The sequence below is a fragment of the Lepidothrix coronata genome, unplaced genomic scaffold (genome assembly GCF_001604755.1).
Source record: "Lepidothrix coronata isolate B3197 unplaced genomic scaffold, Lepidothrix_coronata-1.0 Scaffold0, whole genome shotgun sequence".
Lineage (NCBI taxonomy): Eukaryota > Metazoa > Chordata > Aves > Passeriformes > Pipridae > Lepidothrix > Lepidothrix coronata.
In genome coordinates, this window is record NW_016690180.1 from 10780504 (window position 1) to 10807198 (window position 26695).

Genomic DNA, 26695 nt, shown 5'->3' on the forward strand with positions numbered 1-26695 from the left:
GTTGTGGGTGGGGAAAGGGATCCAGAGAAATTTTAATCTCAGGCTGATTTTTTAAAAATTTCTCCACTCTATGTCCCATGATCATCTAACCAGCCTTCCACAAACTAACCGAAGTCCCAGAATCTGTGCCACAAGCACTCTGTTGAACTCACTGAAAATACATCACAACCAGCATAACCTAAGAAAGATCAAATCTGCCTTTTTACATGGCAGCACAACACGAGGCTCAGATCAAGTGACAAGAGTCCCAGCAAGGACTCCTGCCTAAGTTTTTGTCCTCTCCAGTGGCCGCACTGTGCTTTGACACAGGGACTGCCCCCGTGCATGACCTCTTCATTCACAAAGCAGCACATTGGTTTAAATAACCAGTACAGTTAATAAGTCACCAAAACTATCTGCGTGGGTACTGCAGTCACTCTGTCCTCAACAGAGGTTCTGCTGCTCCCCCTCTGCCAACTAGTAAGCTGTCAACATCACCTGGCAAGCTCCACACTGACAGCAGGAGTTCTTGTTCTTTGCAAGTAACTTTCCATTTCAAGGACTGTAGCAATAGCAAATGGGATGAATTTCAATGATACAATCTATGGTTAATCCATGCTGCAGCTTCCTCCATTTTCTACTGTAATTCTGGTTTTCTTCAGTGTCCTGCACACTGTTGTAATAGCCTAGATATTTGCCTTCATATTCAATTTCAATTAGTACCACACTAGCTGTTTTTCACAACAAATCATTCCCAAATCAATAAATTTGTTAAAAAGCAACCAAACACACCCCTATTGCTAAGCTCAATTTTCTTCAAGAGTCAGTGGTCCTGGTTCCCCCCTTTGAGATGACTGCTTTTATTACTACAGCTGTAGTTGTCTCCATACCTTTCTTTCTTTTGCACAGAACCTTAAGGAAAATCAGCAGGCTATATTACACTGTTCCAGTGCAAGGATTAATTTAATTTTGCATTCATACTTAAATGCTACCATGCCCTTCATATAACACATTCATTTTTTATTTACATAGCTGAAGATCCTTTTTTCATGCTATTCTGATACTTTTCAATGTCCAGCTCAGCTTGACCTTGAAAATTACTGTTTTATCCTTCACCCCTGGAGAAACAGCACCAAAGTGACTGTTAATCAGATTAAATCTGGAATGTTGTCCTATAATATTTCCCTTTAATAAGTATCAAGTAGAATAAAATTACTTAATTTAAGCAGTTCTAACAGAATAAACCCCTGGCCTCCACACCTACCAACAACAGAGTTCTTCAAAAGTTCTCTGACACCAATGATCTTCACAAAGAATTTATGAATCAACTTGTGATCTCACGTCCCAAGTTAATTTTCCAGAAGCAGTTCTACAAAGACCTCATTATACTTTCATACCAAGTCTAAAACAGTATCACCTCCTGTTAATTCAGTAACAATTTAGTGACTAAATCACTGGGCTAGCAATTCCTATAATATTAGCCATGCCATTACTAGTGGCATTTATTTCTACAATTTCAAAGTTAAATTCTGTAACAATACAACACCCAAACATCCATCAGTAAAATCCTTTTCTAGAAGTCTACGAGTCCAACACTATTAGAATTTCCCATCACCATACCTGAAAATTATTTTGATCAAGACTGATCAAAAGAAAACCAAGGCAACTCCAAACAAAACAATCAAAAAAACTCCAACACACAGAGAAAGGAGCATTGACACAACATACTATATAATGCATGATGCCATTCCCTAATTTTTTTTTCTTCATATTCTAGATGGATTATGCATAGCCTTTTTTTCTTTTTTAATGCATCCTCTACTTCACACTAAGGTTCTAGTCAAAAGATTTGTTGTCTTGTAGACCAACCCAACTGCTGAGATACTTTCTGCACTGCTATAGGTAGTCATGCTTAACCAATTTTATTCTGCCTTGTGGAAATTAAACTCAAGCACAGAGATTACACTAAAAGCACGATGCAGACAACTTGAGGAAGATTCACATTACGCACTTTCATCCATTATAAAAGCCTTATCTCTAAAAAGAAACTCAGAGGAATCAATCCCTCATGAAGCATCATTCTGTGAGCATCTTCCAAAGTTCGGACACTCGATCACATTTACCACAGTAGCCACTGATCAATAATATCTTGACTTGTCTTCACCTGCCTCCTCTTAAAAGAAAAAATCCAGAATTACACTGTAGTTTTATATTTGAGTATCTTCCTAGTACAGAACACACAACCCACTCCAGCAGAAACTTTAAAGAATAAGTTCTGCCACTATGAAGACTTCATCACACACGTCTTCACTTCTACTAAAATCCTTTTAGAGAGCAGCTCTGCACCCTACTCTCACCAGGCAACAGGCTCTTCTGTTCTCTTTATTCACTGTAGTCTACAAGTCTTAACAAGGAGCCCCCCATTTGAGAGCCTGTCTTCTTTCTGCAGTTAATCCAACCTTTTTCCTGAGCCTTCCATACCATCTCTTTCTCTGTTCTCCAACCTGCCTTTAAAAAACTCTTTCACTGATAGTTATTCACGGCCTATTATCCTCTACTTGTCCAGTACTTCTACTCTTAAAAATCCAAAGCTTTCCTTCATATAAGATAAAAGACAAAACCATTACATATCAACACCACAGGAGCACATTAAGACAAGATATTTAAAACTGCATTGTTCTAAACTTTTATTTCCCCACATGCAAAATACAATTTACTAAATTTATTAAAAGCGAAAGAAAATTATATATTCAAAGTTTCATCTTGAGATAAGTCTACTTCTTGAAGACTGAAGGTAGAGGAAATTACTTTTTTTAGAAGTAGGAATTACAAGTGCATCAGAATTCTTTATGCTTTCTAAGAAAGTCTCCAAATTCTTCAGTTATTTTGACAAACAGACTACCACAGAGTTAACCTCAAGTAATCAGCATAAAAATGCCTATTATCAGTGCTGGCAATGTACAGATAGACACTGGTAGACTGAACTAAAAATGCAGGAATAAGTAGTTTTTAAATAATTTTTTTTTAATTACATGGCCAGCAGTTTTGACATCTATGTTGAACCCTCTTGACTGGAAAGAAAAAAAAACCCAAATCCAAAATAAATCCCTCACATTTCCATGTCAGCCATGGCTATCAAACATTATAAACTTAATACTGGATGATGACAACATACAAAATAGTTTTGACTGAGGTTGTCCTAGAACCAATTAGCTCTACTTACTCCCCCCATGACAATACCTTAACATTAGACCTTTAACCCTTGTATAATAAAATTACTCTAAAGAAATGTAAATACATCCATTAGCAAACATACTATGTTTTTGACTATTGGGGTCAGAACAAAAAAAGGAAAAGAAACTATGTTATTAGCAATATTAGTAACTTCAGTTCAGCACATTAGTTAAAAATAATAAAGTAGTGTCAAACTGAATTATTATTGGCATGTTCTATCTATCTCACCTTACATATTGAGACACCATGTGTAAAATTCGTATCAAATGTCTTGGCTATAACGGCCAAGATGGCAAATAAGGACTTATAAAAACAAAAAACAACGTGCACACACACACATGCACACAAAACCACCTTAAACAGACTTATATTTGGAATTTTAAACTCAGTGGTTACTTCTGAATTACTGTGTATAAAAGAAACCAAACACAAAAATCACAAAACCCCACTATTCCATATAGCAGTCTGTGATTTTACTGGTCCTATAACACGATTTTGCTCCATCTTGAGGGGAACATACTCTATACTGGATCAACTACTTCTATTTTCTCTTAATTTACTTTGTTTTTATAGAAAAGAACTCATAGAAAACTCTAGAAACATATATATGTATGAATACATATGAATAAAACAAAACCAGACTAGAAAAAAACTAACCTGAAAAGACACATTATGATAAATTATGTGTAGAGATAAACAAGTCTAATTGCAATAAATGTAGCTAAGTGTTAAAACTCTCTAAACATTTAGGGTTTTAAAACCAGCAGCTTACACATTAATGAAGAGTTTTAAGAAAGTAACAAAAATGTTAAAGAATGCACTTGCCAAAATTTCAGCAAGGATTAAGGAAAAATTAGAAAAATTTCTCTGGAATTTTCTCAACCAAGGACAAAGTCCAGTCGCTAGTGAAGCAGATTGTGCATTTAAAACAAAAACATTTTCTATCACTGATTGTTTCCCTAATCACAGCAACAAAATAAAATAACTTCTTTATCTTTCAGGATAGGATTTTTAAATTATTGTTTGATTCTTCTACGAGGTAAATTGGCAATAACCACTTTTTAACCTAAAATCTAGTAAAAATTTAGTTACTTCTTTAATACAGACACAACTTCCAAAAGTGAAGTACTTTTGAACATCTAAACATTTTATACTGACATTATAAGGTTCAATATTTAACAGGACAATTTAAGTAAGAAATCCTTCACTCTAGGCTGAAGCCATGCTAGAAACATTAACTTATGGTAACTAAATATACAGCAACTTCGAATTACTAGTGTCTTATAAAATTCTTCTTACCCTCCTCCCTATTTTATATTCTACCACAACAATCTTACTCTGCACCAAAATCTGGCACGAACATATCTCAAGAGACTTACAGAAAAAGATCACCTGATTGACTATCACAATGAAATCCACCACGCTATTTTAGCAAAGGCTGCATGTACTCTGAGTCAATGTGTTGAGCAAAAGACTCCAATCCTTCAGTAGCCGTTCACTCCATTAAACAATTATTTAAATTAATAACTTAAAAACCAAAACCAAGTTCATTCTTATCCTATTTCCCAACGCCTTGCAAATCTGTGGATAATTCAGAGGAATTTTGGTTTGCAATAAATGCCCCATTATTTTCTTATGTTCTTTGGCTAAGGTTCTGTGACCTTTCTCAACTCAGTCCAAACGATTCAGCTCTCCTCCCTTCACTGATATGCCAGACAGGAACATTCCTAACAAAAGCTCACCTCTTAAACTGCCTTCTAAGAAGTCAACTACCAGCCTCTCCTCTCATATCCTCGGGCATCACTTCTTTTCAAACCAACAGTCTCCCTTTTTAACCCCTTTGCTGCCGCAGAGTAGCTCAGAGTAAGTACATTGCATCCGCTTGTTCACTCTTATGCATGAAATGGGAAAACAGTAAAAAGGCAGGAGGTATCACTCAACTAGGAAGCAAAGTGCAGCACACTGTCCTGCAGCAAAACGGTAAATTCAACTTAAAAAAAAAAAAAGTTTTATATTCCTGCTGCTGCCCTCCTCAAAGAGCTATCAAAGCGAGAGGGAGTAGTTCAGTACTACCGAAGTGTTCCTTCAGACTCACTCCAGCTTAAAAGCCAGAACAGAGTGCATCTCAGTGCATCTCCAGAGCCTGAGGTTGTTATTATTAAGACGAGAAGCAAAAATGTCACATAATTACCAGAGGGCTACGAAGTCTACGAGCTGCACTATCAGCTGAGATCAGCAGATCACATTTGCATTCTCAGAGAGAGCTCCTGCTGACCTTCAAAGCACAGAGCAATGCTATGGTGAAACAACCCAACGTTGGGGCAGGGCAAGGAGAAGAGAGGAAACGCTTCTGTCTAAAGCACATTGAAGAGCAGTCTTCCTAGATAAGAAAAGGTCAATACCAAGAAATACACTTTTATTAAAATGCTCCCACATCCTTTGTACATACTAAAAATTTCAGTCATGGAAGTTCTTCCTCATTTTACACTCTATTTCATCCCACTGTATCAACACATATTTTCTAGAATTATGCCTGTTTCAGTAAAAGTGACATTATTTTTGCATATTATTTTTTCATTTACTGATCAAAATACTATGTTACTAATAAATAACTTGTATTTTAATGTATCTAAGGAGCTACAAGATGAATACTGTATGAGTTCTGTATTACTGGAAATTAGTTTGCAATTTTCATATTTATCACAATTTTACTTATTAAATCCATCTTGTTAAAACATTTTATTAAATAATCTTATCAAGAGATTAAATCTGTACTAAACTTTAAACTCTGTATTATCACATGTTTACATACAAGCACAATACTGAGGGATATTCTTTTCCTGTCAGGAATACATCTCAAATATTCACCTTAAATATTAAAATCTCAAACATTAAAAACATCTTCATTTTGCTAGTTCGACCTGGAAAATCACCAAGTTCTAGTTAAACTTTTATTTTAGGTAGCTAAATATCTATTCTTGCTAATGTTCAGCTGTTAAAACATCACACTACTAAAAAAACTTAAGAGACTGTACTTCCACTTGGCCACTTTTGACAGTGGTCAAGATCCTACTTTCCTTCTGATCCTGGCAGAACTAATGTAAAGGGGGTAAGATTTTGTGTAAGCATTCATACACCTGCACAGCAAAAATCTGAAGTAAAACTATATCATCAAGACAGTTCTTTCATTTTAAACCAAACCCTGATTTGATTCACCATGAACAACACAAGTAAGAGAAGGAGCACAAAAGCAGGAAGAGAAGATGAGGCTGCAAGAGGAATGTGACACTGCTTCCTGGCACTGCCTTAGAACAACTTAAAAGAATTTTGAAACTTCGGCTCTAGTGTCTGTCTAAACTATTTCTGACAAAATCACTGCGTCAGTCGCGGATACACACAGGTGTAAGCGACACAGCTCTCCTGGCATAAGCCCTAAGTGCAGTTACACAATCCCTGCTTGTCTCACCAAGGGATGGGGTGGTTAAACTGATAAGCTGGGCCATGATAGCCATGTACCTATCTGCAGCGTTACACCAGCACAGGAGTGTAAGGGCTCCTGCACAGCACAGGCTTTGTCCGGCTGTGCAAGATATTTACAGCACCTCGGAGCACTAACCACGGGCAGGAGTTGTTCAAACCCGACCTGAGCGCCACTGAGATACTCGACATCAGAGGAGGCACAGTGGGAAGGACTCCTTCTGGGTAATCCCCTTCAGGAAAGCCTAAATGAATAAGCAAAATGGATTTTTCTTATCTTTTTATGCACGATTCTGTTTTTGATGCAGAACAACTGAAAAACCCTGAAGATAAAGGTGCTATAAGAATCATTTTGAGCCATACTTCAAATTAGTCATTTTATAAGCATACAAAGCCATTTGATGCAGACTCTGCAGTCAGTTCTGTATGTCTTCCCCTACTTAGGTTGTTAGCAATTCTACACATAAAGGCATCACAGGATTCAGTTCATTTTAAATTGATTATGCTAATTCACTCACAGTCCCAGAGCTTGAAGACTTGTGAAAGTAGCTCAGAATAGTTCTTCTGTACTAGCCTTCCACATGGACACCCTTATTCCAAAGTGGAAGAGCTTACCTAAACACCATGAAGGCTCTAAGAGGCTTCCAGAAAGGAGGCAAATACAACACAGCTACCATAATTTCCATTCCTATATGCTATCTCATTTCATAATAGCCTCCTGTACTTTAACACATCCTAACATAGCAAAGTCTTAAAAATACTTTCTCACAGTTTATTTTCAGCTAAAAATAAAACATGGTAAATATTCAGCTCAAAATAAACTACCTGTTTAAGTAAAACATGGACTAATGTATTTGTGGGTTTGGGTTTTTTCCTCCCTTCATAAAACACTCTATAGACTTTTTTTTAGGATCTGAAGGCACATCACTTTAAACCTGTCTTTTTTACACTAACTAGACTTATACAAATCATTATTCTTTCCTTTCCCGATGACCTGTTCGTCTTACTGGCTATTAATGAATACAAATTATGAAATAATGAACTTCAATTAGTTTCCTATGTGTTTAGTGACAACAAAGGCAGACAGGACACCTCTATTACCAATCCAACAGAAGAATGATACACAGTATGAGCCCAGCTCTCTCAGACGTCAGCATAGCCAAACTGGAGTCACACTGCAGGACTGACTTTTACGGTGTCCAATAAAGGATAAGCACCAAATGAAGCTTCTTTTATAGCCAGCGATACTCACAACATCTGCCTCCTGTGCAGACACTTTGAAGACTAGACAGGAGCAATCCATGGCCTTAGCACAATTCTGTTACAATACACCAGACTAACAGATACAGATCTGGTCCTCAAACAAGATTATTTTTGCTGCTCACAGAGGTGACTTATTTATTATACAGACTCTATTTTATTAAATACTCAGGGCAAGCATATTCAAGTACTCTGAATTCAAATATTAAAAATACTAACACAAATACAATCCAAAGGGAAAATGCTAGATGAGTCAAGAGTGCAAAAGTGGACTACACCCAACTCAGAATATTTTGTGATTCTGTGAAACATCCCTAAAGTGCCATACAGAGTATTTGTCAACATTCCTACTCTTTGCCATAAAAGAACTTACTTGGTTACTTTTCTTAACTTAATTGCATCAAAGTTTTACCTAGTTTGTCGAAGACAAAAAATATAGCCTGCATATTAATGATAAAGTTTAACCAAAAGTATTTTCTCAATTTAATACCAGCGGCAATTATTACTGTAAAGTGATAGAGGACAGTAATGACAATAATCCTTATTAGGATTATGGAACAAGCTAGAACCATTTAACAGGTGAATAATTTAAGAACTACACTAAGTACCTGCACTAGTTTAAAGCAAAATAAAGACCACTGGACAGCTCATGATTGGATTGTTAACCAGCGCTGTCTTACAGTTTATACTTATACAGATTTACTATGATAAAATGTTAATTTTTTTAAGATTTCATACTAAGTAAAGTGAACTAACCTTAAGACTTGTACAATTCTTTCCTATTAAAGCTAAACTCCTGGAAACAAGCACAGAAGAATGAATGGAAGACTGGAATTGTTAAAGGGCTGGCTAACTCCTAGCATCCTTTTAGGTCCACAGAGTTGTGGTCAGAGGGTACCATCACCAGCTCCAGTCTAACTCCTAATCCTAAACTGAGCAACCCACTCCTGTAACCAGTGACTGCTCTCTTTCCTCAGGTTTTTAAGAGATTACCAAAGACAACCAAATGAGCCTGACTCCAGTGGAGACCAAACAGGTTTTTTCTGTTTTCCACTTACTCCCCAAATCTTCAGGGTTCTGTCTGATATGCAGACCACTCACTAGAAATCTGGACTCAACTGGATACACATCAACACAAAAAAATGCCACCAACTGAACAGAGGAATAAGCAGTGAATCTTGCCTTCCCTGCACTATTCCCACTACCAATACTTGGCCAACTCACGGGTCTGGGTCAAATGATCACTAACATTGTTTGTTAAGTATTTTTAATCACAGATTTAAGTAATATTCATAATACTAGTACTGATGAGTATCTACACAATACTGATCCTAAAAGTGCAATGGTATTATATTCACAGAACTTGAAAAAGAGCTACACGGTTCAGGTAGAGAGGTGTTAAACTACAAATAAATTAGTAATTCAGAAAGAGCACCTCAGAAGCAAGAATAATATGCAGTTTTCTTAACATTTCCTAGTAAATGCATTTTGTAAATGCATTCTTCAGTTACCAAAAAAGTGGTTTATGGCCAAACTCGTTTGATGACAAAGAATTACAGATTCATTCTCCATTATTTTCCAGTACAAACTGGAAAATATAACCAAACACATCACAGACAGAATTAAGAAAACCAAAGATGCACAGTAATGGCATTTTACCATGCTTTTTATACAATTAGAGGAAACAGGTCTAAACCTTGTCTTGCCTAAAATCATAAGCATGGCTTGAAAAACACAGTAGACAAAATTATTTTTGGCAATGTAATAAAGATCTCACAAACAACTATTTTAAAGTTAAGATAATCTTCACATTTCAGAGAAATGAAGCTTAAAGAAGTAGAACAGATCTCATAATTGCTCTAACATTAGGGTTCCTAACCAGAACATGTTCAACATAAAAATCCTGACAGCTTTGCATCTCCCAGCTTTGCATCTATCCAGCCTCCAATTTGAAAAGGAAGAGTATTCATTATTGTCTGACAATAGTGAAAACTTCTGAACTAAAAAGAAACAGTCTACGTTAAAATTCAATTTATTTACAGGGGAAAGGTATACCAGATGTGGTGACAGAGCTGGAACCTGTGTTTTCTCACAAACATAAAAAAACCCAGTAATTTAAAAACAAACTCATACTAGAAATACAGAATAATGTAGGAAGAGGCACCTGGGTGGCCTCTAGTCCTCATTTCCACTCAAAACAGGTCCAGTGAGAACAAGTTGCTCAAGAACCTGCTGAGTTTTGAACACCTCCAAGGACAGAAATTCTGAAATCTCACTGGTGAATCTGTTTAAACGTTTGGCTACTATCACTGTAATTTTCTTCCCCAGAGTCTAGTCAGAATTTCCCAGCTTGTGTCTGTTGCCTCTCATCATATCCCTGTGAACTTCCGAGACAAGTTTGGCTCTTCTCAAGAGCCTCTCATCAGGTATTTTTGAATAATAGGAAGATGTCCCTTTGAATAGTTCTCAACTCTTTCACCCTCTTCTCACACATCTTGTGCTCCACTCTCTTAACCACATTGATGGTGTTCTGCTGGGCTCACCAGTATATATCAACATCCTACCCTGGAAAGCCCAAAACTGGATACAGTACACCACATATAGTCTCGTAAGCACAGAAGAGAGGTGGAAAATCATTTCTCACAACCCACTGACTACATTCTTGCTAATGTAACCCGGTATGTGCAGGGCTTTCTTTGCCACAAGAGCACTGCTGAATCCTGTTCAACTTGATGCCCATTAGGTCATGAAGTTCTTTTCCTGCTTTGTTTCCAGTCAGTCCCCATACTTATGTACTGATGCATGGAGTTACTTCCTCCCAGGTGGAGGACTTGGTACCTACCTCAGTTGAACTTCAAAAGGTTCCTGTCAGCACATTAATTTCTCCAGCCTACTAAGATTCCTTTACATAGCAGTCTCGTGCTCCAATGTGCTGACACTCTCCCCCACACACCTTTTTAATCATATCCAAGCTTTTTGAGAGACTGAAGAGAGACTCATACCAATATAATAACAATAGTTTAAAAGTTCTTATCTTTACACCTTTTTTTACCTTTATGCCTTTTAATTAACTAAGCACAGTCTAACTTTATTCACACAGTTCTTCTGGTTTTGGCTCGGATAGAGCTAATTTTCTTCCTAATAACTGGTGCAAGGCTGTGTTTTGGATTAAGTATGAGAATAATGTTGATAACACAGATGTTTTAGTTGTTGCTGGGTAGTGCTTACTTTAAGTCAAGGACTTTCCAGTTTCCCGTACTCTGCCAGCGAGGAGGTGCAAAAGAAGTTTGGAGGGAGCATGGCCAGGACAGCTGACCTGAACTGACCTGACCTGACTGGCCAAAGGTATATTCCCTACCACAGAATGTCACCCTCAGTATATGAACTTGGGGGGTTGGCCAGGAGGTAGGCTGGTTGCTGCTCAAGGATGGGCTGGGCATAGGTGAGCAAGTGGTGAGCAATCACACTGTGCATCCCCTGTCTTTCCCTGGTTTTATTCCTCTCTCTCTTTTTGTAATCTCCCTTTTCATTACTATTACTAAAGTTTGTTACTTTATTTCAATCTTTAAACTTTTTTTATCTCAACACGTGTGTTTTACCTTTTTCTAGTTCTCCTTCCCATTCCACTGCGGGGAGTGGGGTGTCCAATCAGCAGCTGCACGATACCCAGTTGCCCACTGGGACTAAACCATTACAACAATTTCACTGCACTCACTAAACCTCTACTGACTTCAATGTGACTATTCTTACAAACCAAAAGTTAAGCACATGTATCAGCATAAAATGGATACTATTTAAAACACAGCTCAGGAACCAGAACAGAAGACATCTCATTGTTATATAGCTGCGTTGATTCTACATGATAAATAGGAGGAAAACCAAGCATCCTTCTATTAACACTAAAAGTTTCCATCTTAGTGAATTCAGTATCTATCACCCAAGACTGCCCAAATATAAACAAACCAAAGTAATGGAGTTTTTCCGAGCCTGAAGATTAAGTACTTGAATTTCCAAAAAGCAAGAAAATTTCAGAGATGCCACTTAGTATCTCACTATAAACTGACATAAATCACAAGATTGCTACAGGCAATGATAAAAGGCAACACCAGAGCTACTCAATAGGTCTTTAAAAGTCTAAGAAGGGATACAGTGTGGCAGACTACTATTACTGCTCCTGTAAATCACGAAAACACATAGCAGACTCCAAAACAAATATCCACTTCCTTCTTGGAAATTAGGTACTTCAAATTTTTGTCATTAACCTACTGTCTCTGCTTGAATGCTACTTTGATTTCAACCAAGTTAAAAATTTCACCTGCTACTTCACATATCTGTTCATGCAGATATTCGTATTGCATAACCGCAGCTGAGTTTCATTTGTTCAAAGCTCTACGTGGGTTTACCTCCCATAAACGTCTGCCTCTTCACGTCTGTAAGAGGAGAACACTTCACATATACCAGCGTCTCTCTTCTTGCTAGGAGGAAGCTATGCTTCCCAGTGTGTTACCTTCAGTATCAGAGCAGAGGTTTCACTGTAAAAGGTGTCAATTAGCCTCTGACTTACAGATGGCTAGAAAATACCTTACATTTTCACATGATAAAAGAAAGTGGATGGCCAATTAAACACTGAATCCTTCAATGCTAGCACAGTATAATCTTTTAGAAGTGTAACACTGATACTCTATTAAAATATGAAAATGAGCCACACATAATGTTTAACATACCTGATCCACTACAACACGTCTCAGCATCAGTCTTTAAGTGACCACAAGATTTTTCAACATGTCTGGCATTTAATAATGACTAGAATTTCCTCTCATAAGACAGCTGCTTATAAACAGAGAGCAGGTAAGGATCTGGCTACCTACTGCAGCATTCCAGTAACTCTATTTTAAAATAATACCAGCTAACCTTCACCAAAACCTTTTACTACTTACTAAAAGTGGGATACTATTCTTCCACCTATTTTTTGGTTTCTCCATCATGCTGCAGCTTCATACTTCTGTTGCAAACACATTTTGTGGCTTTTGAATTTCAGCCCATAAAAAGGTATCAGATTAATGAAACAACAGAAAAAGGAAAGAGATAAAGGTGAACAACTGACCCCTTGCCTAGACTAGGACCGTGATCTGATTTAATGTACTGTCTACTCATTTTAGAATTTTAATACAAGCTTAGCATAATACAGTATAGTACACATATTTAACCAGTCAAGTTACTTCCTAGACTAACTTAACAGCTTCATCTTTGTTAGAGATGCACACTACCTCATCTACCTCAGAATTGTAAAGGTTTCTTTGCACAGAAAAAGTAAAAAGTGTTATTTAAATCATACCTTGGAGAGCATCCCTGACAAAGAAATTGTTGCTGGTTTCATCTATTTAATTAAAATATTTAAGAGATGCAAAGTTGCAGGGATGTCTCTTAAATACACAATACACTACTTATTAAGTTAATGTGTAGGGTTTATGATAAAATAGAAATAATAAAGCTCAGGTGTGAAAAGACTTAAAATACCTTTACAAAATACTCAAGAAGCCCCAAACTCAACTTAAAAAAAAAATTAAACATCCTTCATCTCTTTCCTGTAAACCAAAGAGTAAGATAATATTCCATATTTTAGTGATTTCCCAGAAATGACATTTAACTCAAGTGCTAAGTAATATGAAAAGTATATTTAGTCCTATGAGTAGTGAGGATTCATAGATCTTTATCCATAAACACATATTTATCCTTGCTAGGGATAAATATCTTCATCGATATTTAGAAGTGGAATTTAGTGCTTACAATACATACTTCAAATGCAGAATGAATTAACTGCCATCCAGCTGCTCCCTTTTAAAACATCTCTAGTTCCACCACTCTATTTCAGCTGAAAGGTGAGTACTGGAATAAGACAGAGAACAAACTTCTTTGTACTTTTTCCCAGTGTGCCTGCCCCCTTCCCCAGGCACTTGTGCTCCTCCTGCATCTAGAAGGAAACGGGGGAGGGGGCTGCTCTTCATGTTCAAGTGTAACTCAAAGCATTAAATCAAGAATAATTTAAGTACAGGTAATGTGAGCTACTTTGCCTTCAGAGAGGGACTTAAAAACTTCTAAATAACAAATTTAGCATGACCACTTAAGAAAAACTTTTCTTTTTCTTTTTTAAAGAAACAAAGTCTAATAATAATTTTAGTACACAGAAAGAAAACCTTTTTTTGTTCTTTTGCAATTTGTAGTATTTAGTTGGACTTTTATTCACTGTCTCACTCCACATATTTTCACGTTCAGTGAACAGTGATACTGACACCATAGTCTGACTGCCTTGGAATGTACAAATGTTCATAAAAAACATTTGCTTGCAACTTTGATAACGATTGAGTAATGCTGAAATTTTGCATTCAAGGCAGGGGAGCTAGTATAGTCTGTAAACAGCAGTTTTATACATACTGCTACATCAGTGTAACACTCATGTATAGCTCGCTAGCGGCAGAAAAAAAGAAGAAATATCAGAGTCTTCTGTACCATAATTTTCAAATTCCATAAATTGAGTTTCATAAGAATTATGGTCTTATTTCTGGAAGCTTTAGGCAGCTTAAGGGCTATTTTATAGTAGTATTCATTTCCAAAATTCAGTACTAGGCCCTTCAGTGCACAGACTAAACAAATAGGAATAATGAAAAATGCACACACTAGATGCAACCTTTACAGTAAGAAAATTTAGCATGGACCTCCTCCAAAACCTATTTCAGTTAAGGCTTCTTTTTTTTTCTACATAAACCAAAAAAAAAAGAAGGGTCTTGAAGCCTGTACACAGCACTTCCAAATAGAGACTTCTTTGTTTCCACAGTATCAGCTGGTTATATGGGGTATGAGGTCTAGATCTAGCTTTGGTATAAAGGTATCCACCTAGAAATTTCTCTTAGTCTACACGCAATTCTGTATTTGCAGTCCAATAGCTTGGCAAAATCAGCCTGGGCTCTGAAGGCAGCTGTAAAACAAGGCCCTTACATTTTTCTAGGTGCTAGTTCAAGCTGCATAGCAACAATGCTGTTGGCACACAATTTAAAAGCACATCAACTACTGCTACCCTAACATGTTTTCCTTAAGCCATTAGTACCTTTCAAAAATTATCCTCCCAATTTTTCCTCTGTGAATACATCCAGATTTCTAAAACACCATCTTTAAGAGTTACATATTCACATTAATATTTCACAAGCATCTAACCTGCAACATCATCCCAAGTAGGACAATGACGACACAACCACTAAAACCTATCTGGCTGACGTCCACCAACTCAGACACAGACACAGCAAAAGCTGTATTGATATAACACTGCAAACACTGCTATATATCCCCCCAGACTGATCCGAACTTCTTTCCTGTCGCCCTGAAGGTAGTCAGCCTCTCTTCCTGACCACCAAATACCTCCGAACACACTGTTCAGGAAACGAGGTAACATGACTGTAATGAGTGAGGCTTTAAAAGCATCAATCTGAAGGTGAGTAAACCTGCAGTGGGATAAAGTAAGTTCTGTATACAGGCAAGCTAAATAAATGGGATTTTAATGGCCACCGTTCAGAAAAACCCCAAACATTAAACCCGTCTCCCGCAGTCTCTGGTACTGGCGGGCCAGAGGAGTCAGCTAAAGGGTGAGGGGGATGCGTGGGGTCACGTACCCCCACCTCGCCCTCACCAATCCACCCCATCCATATATCCATCCATCCATCCCTCCGCTCCCGGCCCTGCCGGCGGCGCGCGGGCGGACGCGGGAGGGCGCGTGCCGGGGGTCCCCGCAGGCCGGGCCGGCCCCGCCCCGTGGCTCTGGCCTGGCAGCGCTCCCGGGCACCGACCGCCGGGAGCCCTCGCTGGGGGCCGGCCCGCCCGGCCTCCTCGGGCCCCGCCGCCGCGCTTCCTACGGCCCCCTCCGCCGGCTCCCAACGGCCAGCGGGCCCCTTCTCCCCGGGAATCGCCATTCCCCTCCCCGAGGCCGCGGGACGGGCCCACCCCCGGCGCGGGGAGGTGGGGCCGGGAGGGGAGCGGGGTCCCCGCGCAGGCCGGCGGGGCGCCCGCACCGTCCCCCGCTGCCCACGCTCACACGGGGGAGGGTGGCGGCGGCGCGCAGGGGGAGAGGTTCTGACCTCCTCGCTCTTCAGCACCTCCTTGAACTCCCGCTTGATCCTCTGCACCGCGATGTTGGCCATCTCCGCAGCGGGCACCCCCTCGCCGCCCCTCCGCGCCGGGCCCAGCGAGCTCCGCCGTCGCTCCGCTGGAGAACTCCCGGCCCCACCAAAATGGCGCCCGCGTCGAGCATGCGCGGTGGGGCCGCCGCTGCTCCTCAGGAGGGGCCGCGGGAGCGCGGCCGGAGCGGCACCGGAGCCGTTGTGGGGCCGGGGCTGGGGCCAGGCGGTGCCGGCGAGGCGGCTGCGCTCTCGGCCACCTCCTCCCCGCTGCCCCCGCGGGGAAGGGTGCGCTGCCCACCTGGGGACGCGCAGAGGTCCGCCCTGCTGGCCGCCCACCCCAGGGACACTTGCCCGCAGACCCGCTCGCGCCGCTCGCCCCGGCACGGGCCGGGCGGGCCCAGGAGAGAGCGTGAGGAGGAACCTCCTCGGGTAAAGCCCGCAGGCACAGCGGGGCCCGGGCCACAGCGGAGGCCGTTGTGTCGTCACGGCTCCCGCCCGGCCCTCTCCCCGCACCAGGTGAACCCCGAGGCACCGGCTGGGGAAGGGGTGACGGAGCGCTCTCGGGAGGGCTGGGCCGGTCCGAGGTAGCGGGGGAAAAGCCTGAGGTGTCCCAGAGGAAACAACTGGCATGTTTGCTAGGGAAGCCCCCGAGCAAAAAAACCCGGGACTGTCTCACGTGCCTTGAGAATCTAGTCAACCTGGCCCATACAGCTGCTCCCATCTATGTTTTTCCCCTTGTGCTCCCGGACCAGCGCCTTGCCCTCATTCCACCCTCACCCTTCTTTTGCGGACGCCGGTGTCTCCTCACACGGGAGGCCGAGGAACAGGCAGCTCTGAGGGGACAGCGTAAGGAACTGTTTCTTTCTACGGATTCTGCTACAAGATTTTGAAAGTAGAGTAAAAGCCGAACGTCTGTCCTGCCTAATGGACTGTTACGTTTTATTGCAGAAGCAAACACGAGGACCCACAGATGTTGCTTCTGTTCTGGAATCTGAAATAGGATAACACTAATCATCCCTGCTAGCTTGAGCTGTGTAAAATAAGGCAAGCTATGGAAGGGCATAGATGGATTTTCAGAGGGGAACGTGATATTGCATTTAGAACTGTTGTTTATTCAGGAACTAGAGGCTTTCAAGACATTAAGGTTTATAGAAACAATTTATAGGGCCCCCTTTTAACCGTGCACTGCAGGACAATGTATGACATAGACATTTATCTCAACAAATGTCTACTTCTGGTATGGCTGTCATCTGCAAGTGCTGTTTATTTATCTCCATTAGTATACACAGCATTTTGACTTTTATATACACAGTAAAGAAAGTATGAGCCAAACAAAAAAAAAATCTGGCAACTATATACAGAAGCATCTAGTCCTTTCTCTGTGTGTTTACTCTTCCCCTTTGGTTTGACTGGAAAAAGTCAATTTTTCTGCAAAAATGTTGTACCATGGGCATCTGTTCATCAAATTAGGTTGTCTTCAGACTGAAACTTGTTTTAAATGTATTGTACAATGCAGCTTTTCAGCTGAGGTTTTCAGTACTTTTTGAGAAGGACCATTTTGCAGTAGGTCTGATTTCTTTTTAATGACTTACGGTATGATCTTGGACCTTCATCTTCAGAATAATTTAGACATCTAAGTCCCACTGATGTGTGTTAAGTTCCTTTTGAAAGAGGTAGGCTGTGATTTTCTGTGCCATTGGCTCTCACCAGTAAAATAAGGGTAATAACTCTTTTCTGCCTCTTAGAGCTCTTAGATGAAAGTTCGGTTTATGGTGTGCTGTGCTCCTATGAGTACTATAGACAAAAATTATACAGGTAGTACATAAAATCTCTGGGTTAAATGCCTCACATATTTTAAGACAGCTCATACAAAGAAGCTGATCTTCTGATATTCAGATTTTGCTCTGAATGGAGTGAAAAACATGACCTTTATCAAGTGTCAGAGTCCTTTGTGTTCCCGTGAGTATACTTGTATGTTATAGGTAGTAGACATCCAGTAAGGGCCGTAGTAAAGGGCAATGATTTTGCCTGGTTTGTACCTAGGTTCATTTTCATGTGCTCATTTGGATTACAAATGTCAGAGTCTGTTACTGCAAAAATGAAATTTGAATGAATAATATGAATTACTGTATCTCTTTTCCTTAGTATACCCCACTCCTTTCTCTTGCCTTAAAACACATCTTTCACTTATCTCACAGCTGTTTCATAATCTCCATATACTGTGTTAATTTTCTCTTGCTGAAAGATAGGAAGGCTTTTTAGGTGGTAGAACAGAGCAATGACGAGTTTTGACAGGATCAAAATTACATAAAAATCGGTACCTTATGTAATCAGTATGCTGGAATTATCATTGTATACCTCCTATATTTTATGCTTTATTATAGTTTACTATTTTACAGAAGACTCTACAGGGTTTTAGGACAGAACAGGACCATAGACTAGCAGACTTAGAACAGGGGCTTTGAGTTTTTATTTTAGTTTGCTTTAGGGTTTTTTTTTTTTGGTTTGGGGCTTTTTGTTTGGTTTTGTTTTGTTTTTGTTAAATAAGAAAATGCTTAGAAAAAAATTATAACATCCCCTCTTTGTGTTGATTTCAGTGACTTCCATGTCTGACTCCATAGTATATTTTATGGTATGTTGATAATATAGTCCTGTGTTTATCCTCTGAATTAAGTTCTCATTAGTCTTTTGCCCTTAGAAAAATCCATACACAAAATGTAAAACTCTAGTCCATTGAACATAGTCAGCTCACGTTTTGAATTATAAAATTTTGTAGTGTATCTGATTTCAGGAGATAGCTCTTTCATTGATCCTATCATCAATTTAGCCTCAAACCAACCAGTTCTTTCAATAGCAACTTTCACAGACCAGCTGCAGATTGGTCTATTCTTTTGTGTGTTGGTGTTGATCATAACTAATAGAGTGGGAGATACAATTCTGAGTATCCATGTTGTTTACTATGTTAGGCATATTGCTTTGAAGTACTTCTGGAAGTGGGAGCAGGAGATACCGTATATAAATGAAGTTCAAACTATGTAAGATTACTGCAGGAGTAAAGTTAATCGGATCAGTGTCTGTAACATAAGATCAGTGGTTGTAAGGCCTCAGCCCAAGCTCTCAACAGGGAAAGGCTGACAGTGTTCATTAGCCAATGCTAGGATAACCAAACATTCTAAATCACGTATCCTGTATCATTTCCCATGTCATATGGGAAGTATTGTCTATCATACAACCTATATATAGGACACACTTGCCCACCTTTTCATGGAAAAGTGGCTGTTGCTCATGCATAGTTTGCACGTGTTGGACTCACTGTACATCCGAATAGTCACCATGTACATGGTCCATCTCTCTGAGACTGTGGATGCCCCACAACCCTGGTGTACTGCCTGGGGACTCCAACGTGTTTATGACACCACTAAGTATGATTAAATATATGTTCTTCAAGTTAAAATTCTTGGAGATCGTTTTCTCATTTCCATATTTTCCTAATTTTATTCTGTTCATATCAATGGGATATTTTCCTATTAGAATTACTCAGAGAGAATTTGGAATTATTGAGGTTGTTCCCCATGATTACAGGAAAATTACATTTTTGAAATGATAGCTTTCCAGCATGCAGCATTCTGTTCCTCTTTTGCTGTTTCATATCTTGCATAACAAGACTTCCCCCTCCTCATCTTGGCTTTAGTTTAGAAAAATCAAAACTATCGGGCTTGATCTTCTCTCATTGTTGCTGGAAGATTTCTTATTGGAGAGGAGAGCTGTCTCAAGAGATATGTATATTGATTTCAGTTACTTCAGAAACAGGAGTTGAACCTGTAGCATTTTTAATTCTTATTTTATTTATTTCATGAGCTATCTATATGAGTATTAACTTTAAAGGCTATGTTAGTATTAGATTATATGCATTTTGCATTTAAATGTTCATATGCTCATTTATAATAATGCTTTATTTAAAAAAAATCAGCAGCAAATAATATTCATATAACTAGGTCGATTTTAAATTTAACCTTCTTTTTCCACTGAAGTTACACCTACAGCTCTCTTTTTATGATCCCAGCTTTTAACAGAGAGGCCTACATGCCAGAAATTGTCTTTTTTAGCTGCATATAATTCAGCAATTTCAGAGTCTACGAGTAAATTTAGCCCGCACGTTTATTGTCTGTCATAGTGTGTTCCTGTTGTAGCAGCATCTGGATGACTCAACTTATTGCAAAGATTAGCTTTATTTATAAAAATAACTAACTGGTCGTGCAAGTTGACCGAGTTTTAAGTTGTCATCTTAACTTTCCTGTTCCTCCTATAGGTGCCCATGTCTGGTTGCGTGGCCAGGTGTGAGAGTGCCCTCTCCTGGGTGGAACAGGCAGTTTGGCTTGCTCGCTTGAGACGGATCCCTCTGTTGGGAAGCCCTTTGCCTTACAAAGAGCTCACGGTACTGTCACTGCCTTGAGGAAGAACTTGTAGGAGTTCTGCAGGCAGAAATGCCAAAACCAGGAGAACAGAAACTAATGCGATGTTACGGAAGAGAGAGAAGGTATTCACTCATGATGCCTGCACCTAACAATTTAGATTTTTCATGTAATTAGCAGCTGACATACATCCATTAAAAGGCACTATGGGTTCTAGCTAAACATTAGAGTGATCTGAAGTAATTCAATTTGAATTCATATGATGAAATTCATCTGACTTAGTGGAGTTAGACCAGAAATCAATTCAAGTATTGATTTTACATCAATCCATCTATGGCTTAAACAAGACATAGCAAAGTTTTAATTAAATAATGAATGTGCAGAAATTTTTGGTAGTTTATTAACACCCTGTTATTCTTCACTTGTAATGAACTTGTATTATAAATTGACAAGACACCCTGGACTTCTATTAATTTAGTGGCCTGCCAATATCTTCTAAATTAATGTTACATCTGAATCTGATGTTTCTGGTAGGAAAACACAGATATAAACAGACTCAATGCTTTTAAGTCTGTTTGCAAAATTACTGGGTTTCTAAGCTTCCACTTCTTTGTGGAGGAGTGATTTTCAACTGGTGGTACACACACCTCGGGGTCTAAGGGCCGTTTCTTGTGGCTTCATGAAGAAAAAAAAAAGCAGGAAAAAAAAAAGCAGGTACAACTGTGAGATAGTTCTTGTGATTTTGCAGGAGGTCCCCAGCTTATTAATATTCTTAAGGAGCAAGCATCTACCTTGAAAACTTTGGAATCTGCAGACTGACAATTTGACTATAGGGAACTAAAAGCTTTCTTAAAAAGGAAGATGTGTAAAGCTACGCTACTTTCTTCCTATTACAAAAAGAAGATAGCAATCTTTTTGAGGGTCCTTTCAAAGTGAAAGCAAGTTGTGAATATAGAAATAGTTTTCACAACCTAACATGGCTATTATTAGCAGTTTATTGAATATTAGAGTTATAAGGGAAGAGATGACTTGGTCCACGATACAAAGCATTTAGTCATCATGCTATGTTGCTGGTATATTGTTTTCCACTCAGAAACATTTTCTACACTTAGTGAAGAATTTATCCCATTTTAAGTATTTTCTATTACCATCTATTAGTGTAATAACTTATAGTACCTTATCAAATCTATGTAACTTTATGTAATTAAATATGGTGATCTCCCTTTCATAGAAAGGTACAAAAGGGACTTACAGCTGCCTTAAAAGGGCAGCCGGACAGCTTTTCTTGGCCAGCTGGACATTATCTTCCCCTCATGTCTTTAGGATTTGTGACTGAATAACAATTGCTGCTATTTTAATAACTAATAGGGGCTGAAATCAGTTTCAGGCTGATGCTCAGAAAAACCTCCATTTTGTAAATGTCATCAGGACTGAAGTACATTGGACCTTGAAGATGGAAGCTTAAATTTGTTGTTCAGTGCAGTGGTAGCCAGGGAAATACCTAAATGAAGCAAGTAAGAGAGAAGATAAAATGACATTAATATTTTGAAGTGATTGGGGGTAGAGTTAGAGTCTCTCATTAGCAGAGTTGGGTTTAGAGCTAGAACTGGAACAGCAAATAATTATGAAGTAGTAATTGAATGAATGCGGGAATCCAGGGTAGATGAAAAATAAACCTCCTTTCTTTGGCAGTGATTTTAAATTGCTAAAATATTTTCATATTCCTGACAGTGTAGATAAGCTAACTGCTGGGAAGCTCATCATGTACAAAGTGGTCCAACTGACAGCATATATATCAAATGTAGGTCTCTGGGATGCCTCCACCTGGCTTTCTGTCTTTTCCTTTGAGAATATAGGCAACATTTATTCAGGGAGCATATGTTGTAAGTGGTTCTCCTACATTATCACTGTGTCTTCTGAGGAGAAAAGGATGGGACTAAACAGCTTTCCTCTTACATGTATGTACCTTGAGACACAGAGCCATCCATGCAGGCTGCAGAGATGGATTAAGCTCCTGCAGGCAATAGTGTTATACAGTACATGTGGTCCCAACTCAAAAAAGGTTTCCAGCCTTTAAGAGAATATGCATTAAAGATGTATGAATAACCACAGTATAATACAAGAATATGTGCAGTAAAATCAGAAGCGAAACCACAGAACATACTCCAGTATACTTTGCATCATCAACTGTTAAGGATTCCTTCAATGGTCTCTCTATTTTGTAAAGCACAAGACATTTTAGGGATCCTGAAAGGTAGGACAATACCATTCCTTTTAATAAAAAAAGAAATCTGGTGCTCTTGAATTGAGCTATTATTGCTCAATCTAGTAATTTTTGATTCCGAGGCTTTTTGAAAATTGTAACTAGAATTTGAACTTATTTCTAATGATGGCCATCTTGCTAAACTACAATATAATCTGTCATGATGGGCATCAAATCCAACTGAGGAAAGTCTTTTGGAACTGTCTACAATAAAAATTTACAAAATAGTTAAGTTTGTCAGAGATCATCCAGAAAGAGCTCAGCCATGACAGATGGGTAATTTGTCAAGCTGTATTGCTGTTGATATGTTGATACCATCCTAAAATAGCTGCATTTTGGAGACTAGAACAATTTTGTATTAGAAAAAAGAAAACCCGAACTTTTCTATTAATCTTACTACCGCAGAATAATAATTTAGGGTTAAATTATTAAGTCTAAATCCCTAGTCACTGTTTAGACCACAGCTGTGTAAAAAGTTAATTAAACTGCACTTGAAATCATAGAAACTGGTAAGGACCAATTCAAGAATACAAGTCAAGACAATCTGATTTGTTGTTCTCCTAACCTGATTGTCTCCAGTTCGGCCATATGGCTAGAAAGAACATAGCACCTGGTAAGTTATTAGAGAACATGGAAGATAAAGTCAAGTTAAACAAACAAGGCTCAAATAGTGTCTGTATTGAGTAATGTACAGTTTCCCTGAACACAGCACATCCAAGCCATTTCTCTGCTCTGTGGATCTCTGCCAGGCACACGATGTGTCACAGAACAGTATCTAGAAAATCCCTACTATTCTATGTCTTTCTTTTCAGTAGTAGCATAAGCCTTTGTTTAGGTGAAAGATCTAGTTTAGGTGTAAGGAGTTTCTTGTCTTGTACATTTTTCTCAAATGAAGGGTAGCAATTATAGCAGTTTCAGTGAAGTATAACCCATCTCATAAAATTCCCTATTACAGCTTTCCCATCTTTCTAATAGAGTGCAAAAAGATCACATGGTAAATTGGTACTAGTCAGCTTTTAAAGACAGTATTGTAGACTGTATTTTTTTTTCCTCAATTAGAGGTTAGTCATGCTGGGAGGTGGTCAATCATGCTGTATGATTTCCTCTCAAGATTTTACAGATTCAAACTCTTAGTCCTAGGAATTTTGTGATGTTACACTGTTGGTCCATTCCCCAAACACAGAGCAGACATAAAAGATATTAACACTTGCTGCAGAGTTATTTCTAGGTGTTGTACTATCCCTGTATTTTGATATCACTCATCCCAAATAATTTTACTTCCTCTGAAATTGCAGTGAAGGTGCTTTGCAGGTGTACCTGCTCCTGGGCTCCCTCTTGAGTGGCACAGTATCACATAATCACAGCATAGTCAAGGTTGGAAGGGACCTCCTGAGATCATCTAGTCCACTCTTCCTGTTAAAGCAGGGTCAGCCAGAGCAGGTTGCCTAACAGGACCATGTCCACTTGAATATCTCTAAGGATAGAGACACCACAGCCTTTCTGGGCAGCCTCTACCAGCGTTCAATTACCATCAGAGTAAAGAAATGTTTTTCTGTGTTCAGCTCTTGCTCTGTCACCAGGCACCACTGGGAAGGGTCTGGCTCCCTCAGTAGTTTCTCTGCTGAGGAGTTGGGCTTCTGCTGTAATATAGCTTTGGCTATATTCCATCCTTTTTTTCAGGAATTACCTTCAGTTTTAGAGATGTCATCTATGTCCACTAATTACTTTAGTCACTTAACAAAGGGTAAGAACATTTAAACACTGAAAATGTAAATTCATACTTTCAAACACTGAAATGGTTTCCCTTAATCTGTGTAGTGTTTTTCAAAATCTATAAATTGTGAAATGTGAGCTGAATAGAATCATAGAATGGGTTGTAAGGGACTTTAATGATAACTTAGTTCCAAACCCCTGCCATTGGGGACACCTTCCACTAGACCAGGTTACTCAGAGCCCCATTCAACCTGGCCTTGAACACTTCCAGGAATGGGGCAGCCTCAGCTTCTCTGGACAACCTGTTCCAGTGCCTCACCACCCTCACAATAAAGAATTTCTTCATAATAGCTATTAAAGCTATTGTAAAAAGCCCTTGTAAAAAGTCCCTTTCCAGCCTTCTTGTAGGCTCCTTTTAGATATGGGAAGGACGCAGTAAAGTCTCCCCAGAGCCTTCTTTTCTTCAAGCTGAACAACCCCAACTCTCAGCCATTCCTCATAGGAGAGGTGTTCCATCCCTCTGATCATCCTCGTGGCCTCCTCTGGACTCGCTCCATCAGCTCCATGTCCTTCTTATGTTGGGGGCCTCAGAGCTGGATGAAGTATTCCAGGTGGGGTGTCATGAGAGCGGAGTAGAAGGGGCAAATCACCTCCCTTGATCTACAGACCACACTTCTTTTGATGCAGCCCAGGATACGATTGGCTTTCTGGGCTGCAAGTGCACATTGCTGGCTCATGTCCAGCCTCTCATCCAACAGTGCCCCCAAGTCCTTCTCAGCAGAGTTGCTCTCAATCCATTCTCCTCCCAGCCTGTATTTGTCCTTGCGATTGCCCTGACCCATGTGCAGGACCTTGCGCTTGGCCTTGTTGAACTTGATAAGGTTCACACAGACCCACCTCTCAAGTCTGTCAAGGTCAAGGTGCCTCTGGAAGGCATCCCTACCCTCCAGCATGTTGTTCACTCTACTCAGCTTGGTGGTGTTGGCAAACTTGCTGAAGGTATACTACAGAATTCTTTTTTCCTGACCTGACAGTGCTGTCAAGTTTTGTAAAGCCTAATTTTCTTTCTTATACTAACCCACTTGTAGGGTTTACAGCTCCTCTTCAACCATTTTGACATATACAGCAAATACCCAGCTGCATCATACCACATCCTCAAACAAAATTTGCTCAAAAGCAAATGTGCACAAGTTAAAACCCTTGCATTATGTCTATAGAGATCTTGCCCAGCTGAGAAAGCAGTCATTTCTAGTTCACTTGTCAATACTCATGTTCTGATTTCTGAAATAAAAAGTATGATTGAATGTGCTACAGAAACCAGATCAGATCACTATGCTTACAGTGACAACAGATCAGATTCTTTTCCAACAATGTGCTTTAGTTCTCTGTAGTCCATACAGAGATGCTGCCATGTTTTATGTTGCACTCCAAGCACTGACTGGCAGAGTTATGCCTTTTGATGCACCTCCTCAGTGATGTGTGACGTCTTGTCTTTTTGTTATCTCTTTTTTCTTGGTAAATAATGCCTTGGCTTTTTAATGGATGGTTACTCTTAAATTTCAGTCATATACTGAGTGCTTAATACTAACTGCAAAACTGCATATATCCATTTCAGATCAGAGTAATTCTCAGCTCCTGACCAGAAAATTTAACTCATTGCTGCTTTTTAGTTATATGTAGTAAAGTGTTAAAAAAATCCTTTAGGATCTTATTTTCATCTCCTTCTCTCACATCTTCTTCTGCACCTAATATTTGTCAAATCTCCTCTCTCACATTTTGAGCTTGTTGTTCATCTATTAGATATGGCTTCTCTTAGAGGTTCACTTGGAAATGAACAGGGATTTTTTTTTTTTCAAGTCTTTGAGAACTGTAACAGTTGAGGACTCTGACTCGTGTTCAGAGGCATTTTGAGACTGCTGAAATAGCTCTGAACATAGAGGGTGACATGAGATGTGTTTTTCCCAAGTGGTAGCAATTTTCAGATGAATATAGCAATGCTAGCTGCTGGTAAGTTTATGGCTGTGAACTACAGTTGCTTATGAAGCATTCACACTGTTTCTCGTCTTTCCTTTGCAAGAAGGTCACCACAATTGCGCAGCTGCTATTATGGTTTCTGTTTCAGAGGGAAAACAATTTTTTTATACCAGTGTTGGTTCATTGAGACCACATTTTTAGAGGGAATTTCCCAAAGT

General features: G+C 39.4%; 2 protein-coding genes across 4 annotated transcripts in view; one reads left to right on the top strand and one right to left on the bottom strand.

Moving 5' to 3' along the window:
- Positions 1 to 16242, bottom strand: part of UBE2K (ubiquitin conjugating enzyme E2 K) — a 46994-nt gene extending 30752 nt beyond the window's left edge. The window contains exon 1 of one of the 2 annotated variants that reach the window (XM_017817670.1): positions 16074 to 16242. Coding sequence is in view for 1 of the 2 variants with exons in the window: in XM_017817588.1 (XP_017673077.1) it covers positions 16074 to 16136 (63 nt within the window). In the remaining variant the exon portion in view is untranslated. The remainder of the gene's footprint in view (positions 1 to 16073) is intronic. The other variant, XM_017817588.1, reaches the window with a different exon arrangement.
- A 295-nt stretch (positions 16243 to 16537) lies between these two features.
- The window catches only part of SMIM14 (small integral membrane protein 14), a 54769-nt gene continuing 44611 nt past the window's right edge, over positions 16538 to 26695 (top strand). Inside the window, exons 1-2 of one of the 2 annotated variants that reach the window (XM_017817878.1) lie at positions 16538 to 16631; positions 20425 to 20652. In XM_017817878.1, the coding sequence (XP_017673367.1) occupies positions 20632 to 20652 (21 nt within the window). In that variant the 5' untranslated portion in view covers positions 16538 to 16631; positions 20425 to 20631. Of the gene's footprint in view, positions 16962 to 20424; positions 20653 to 26695 lie in introns of both variants that reach the window. The other variant, XM_017817797.1, reaches the window with a different exon arrangement.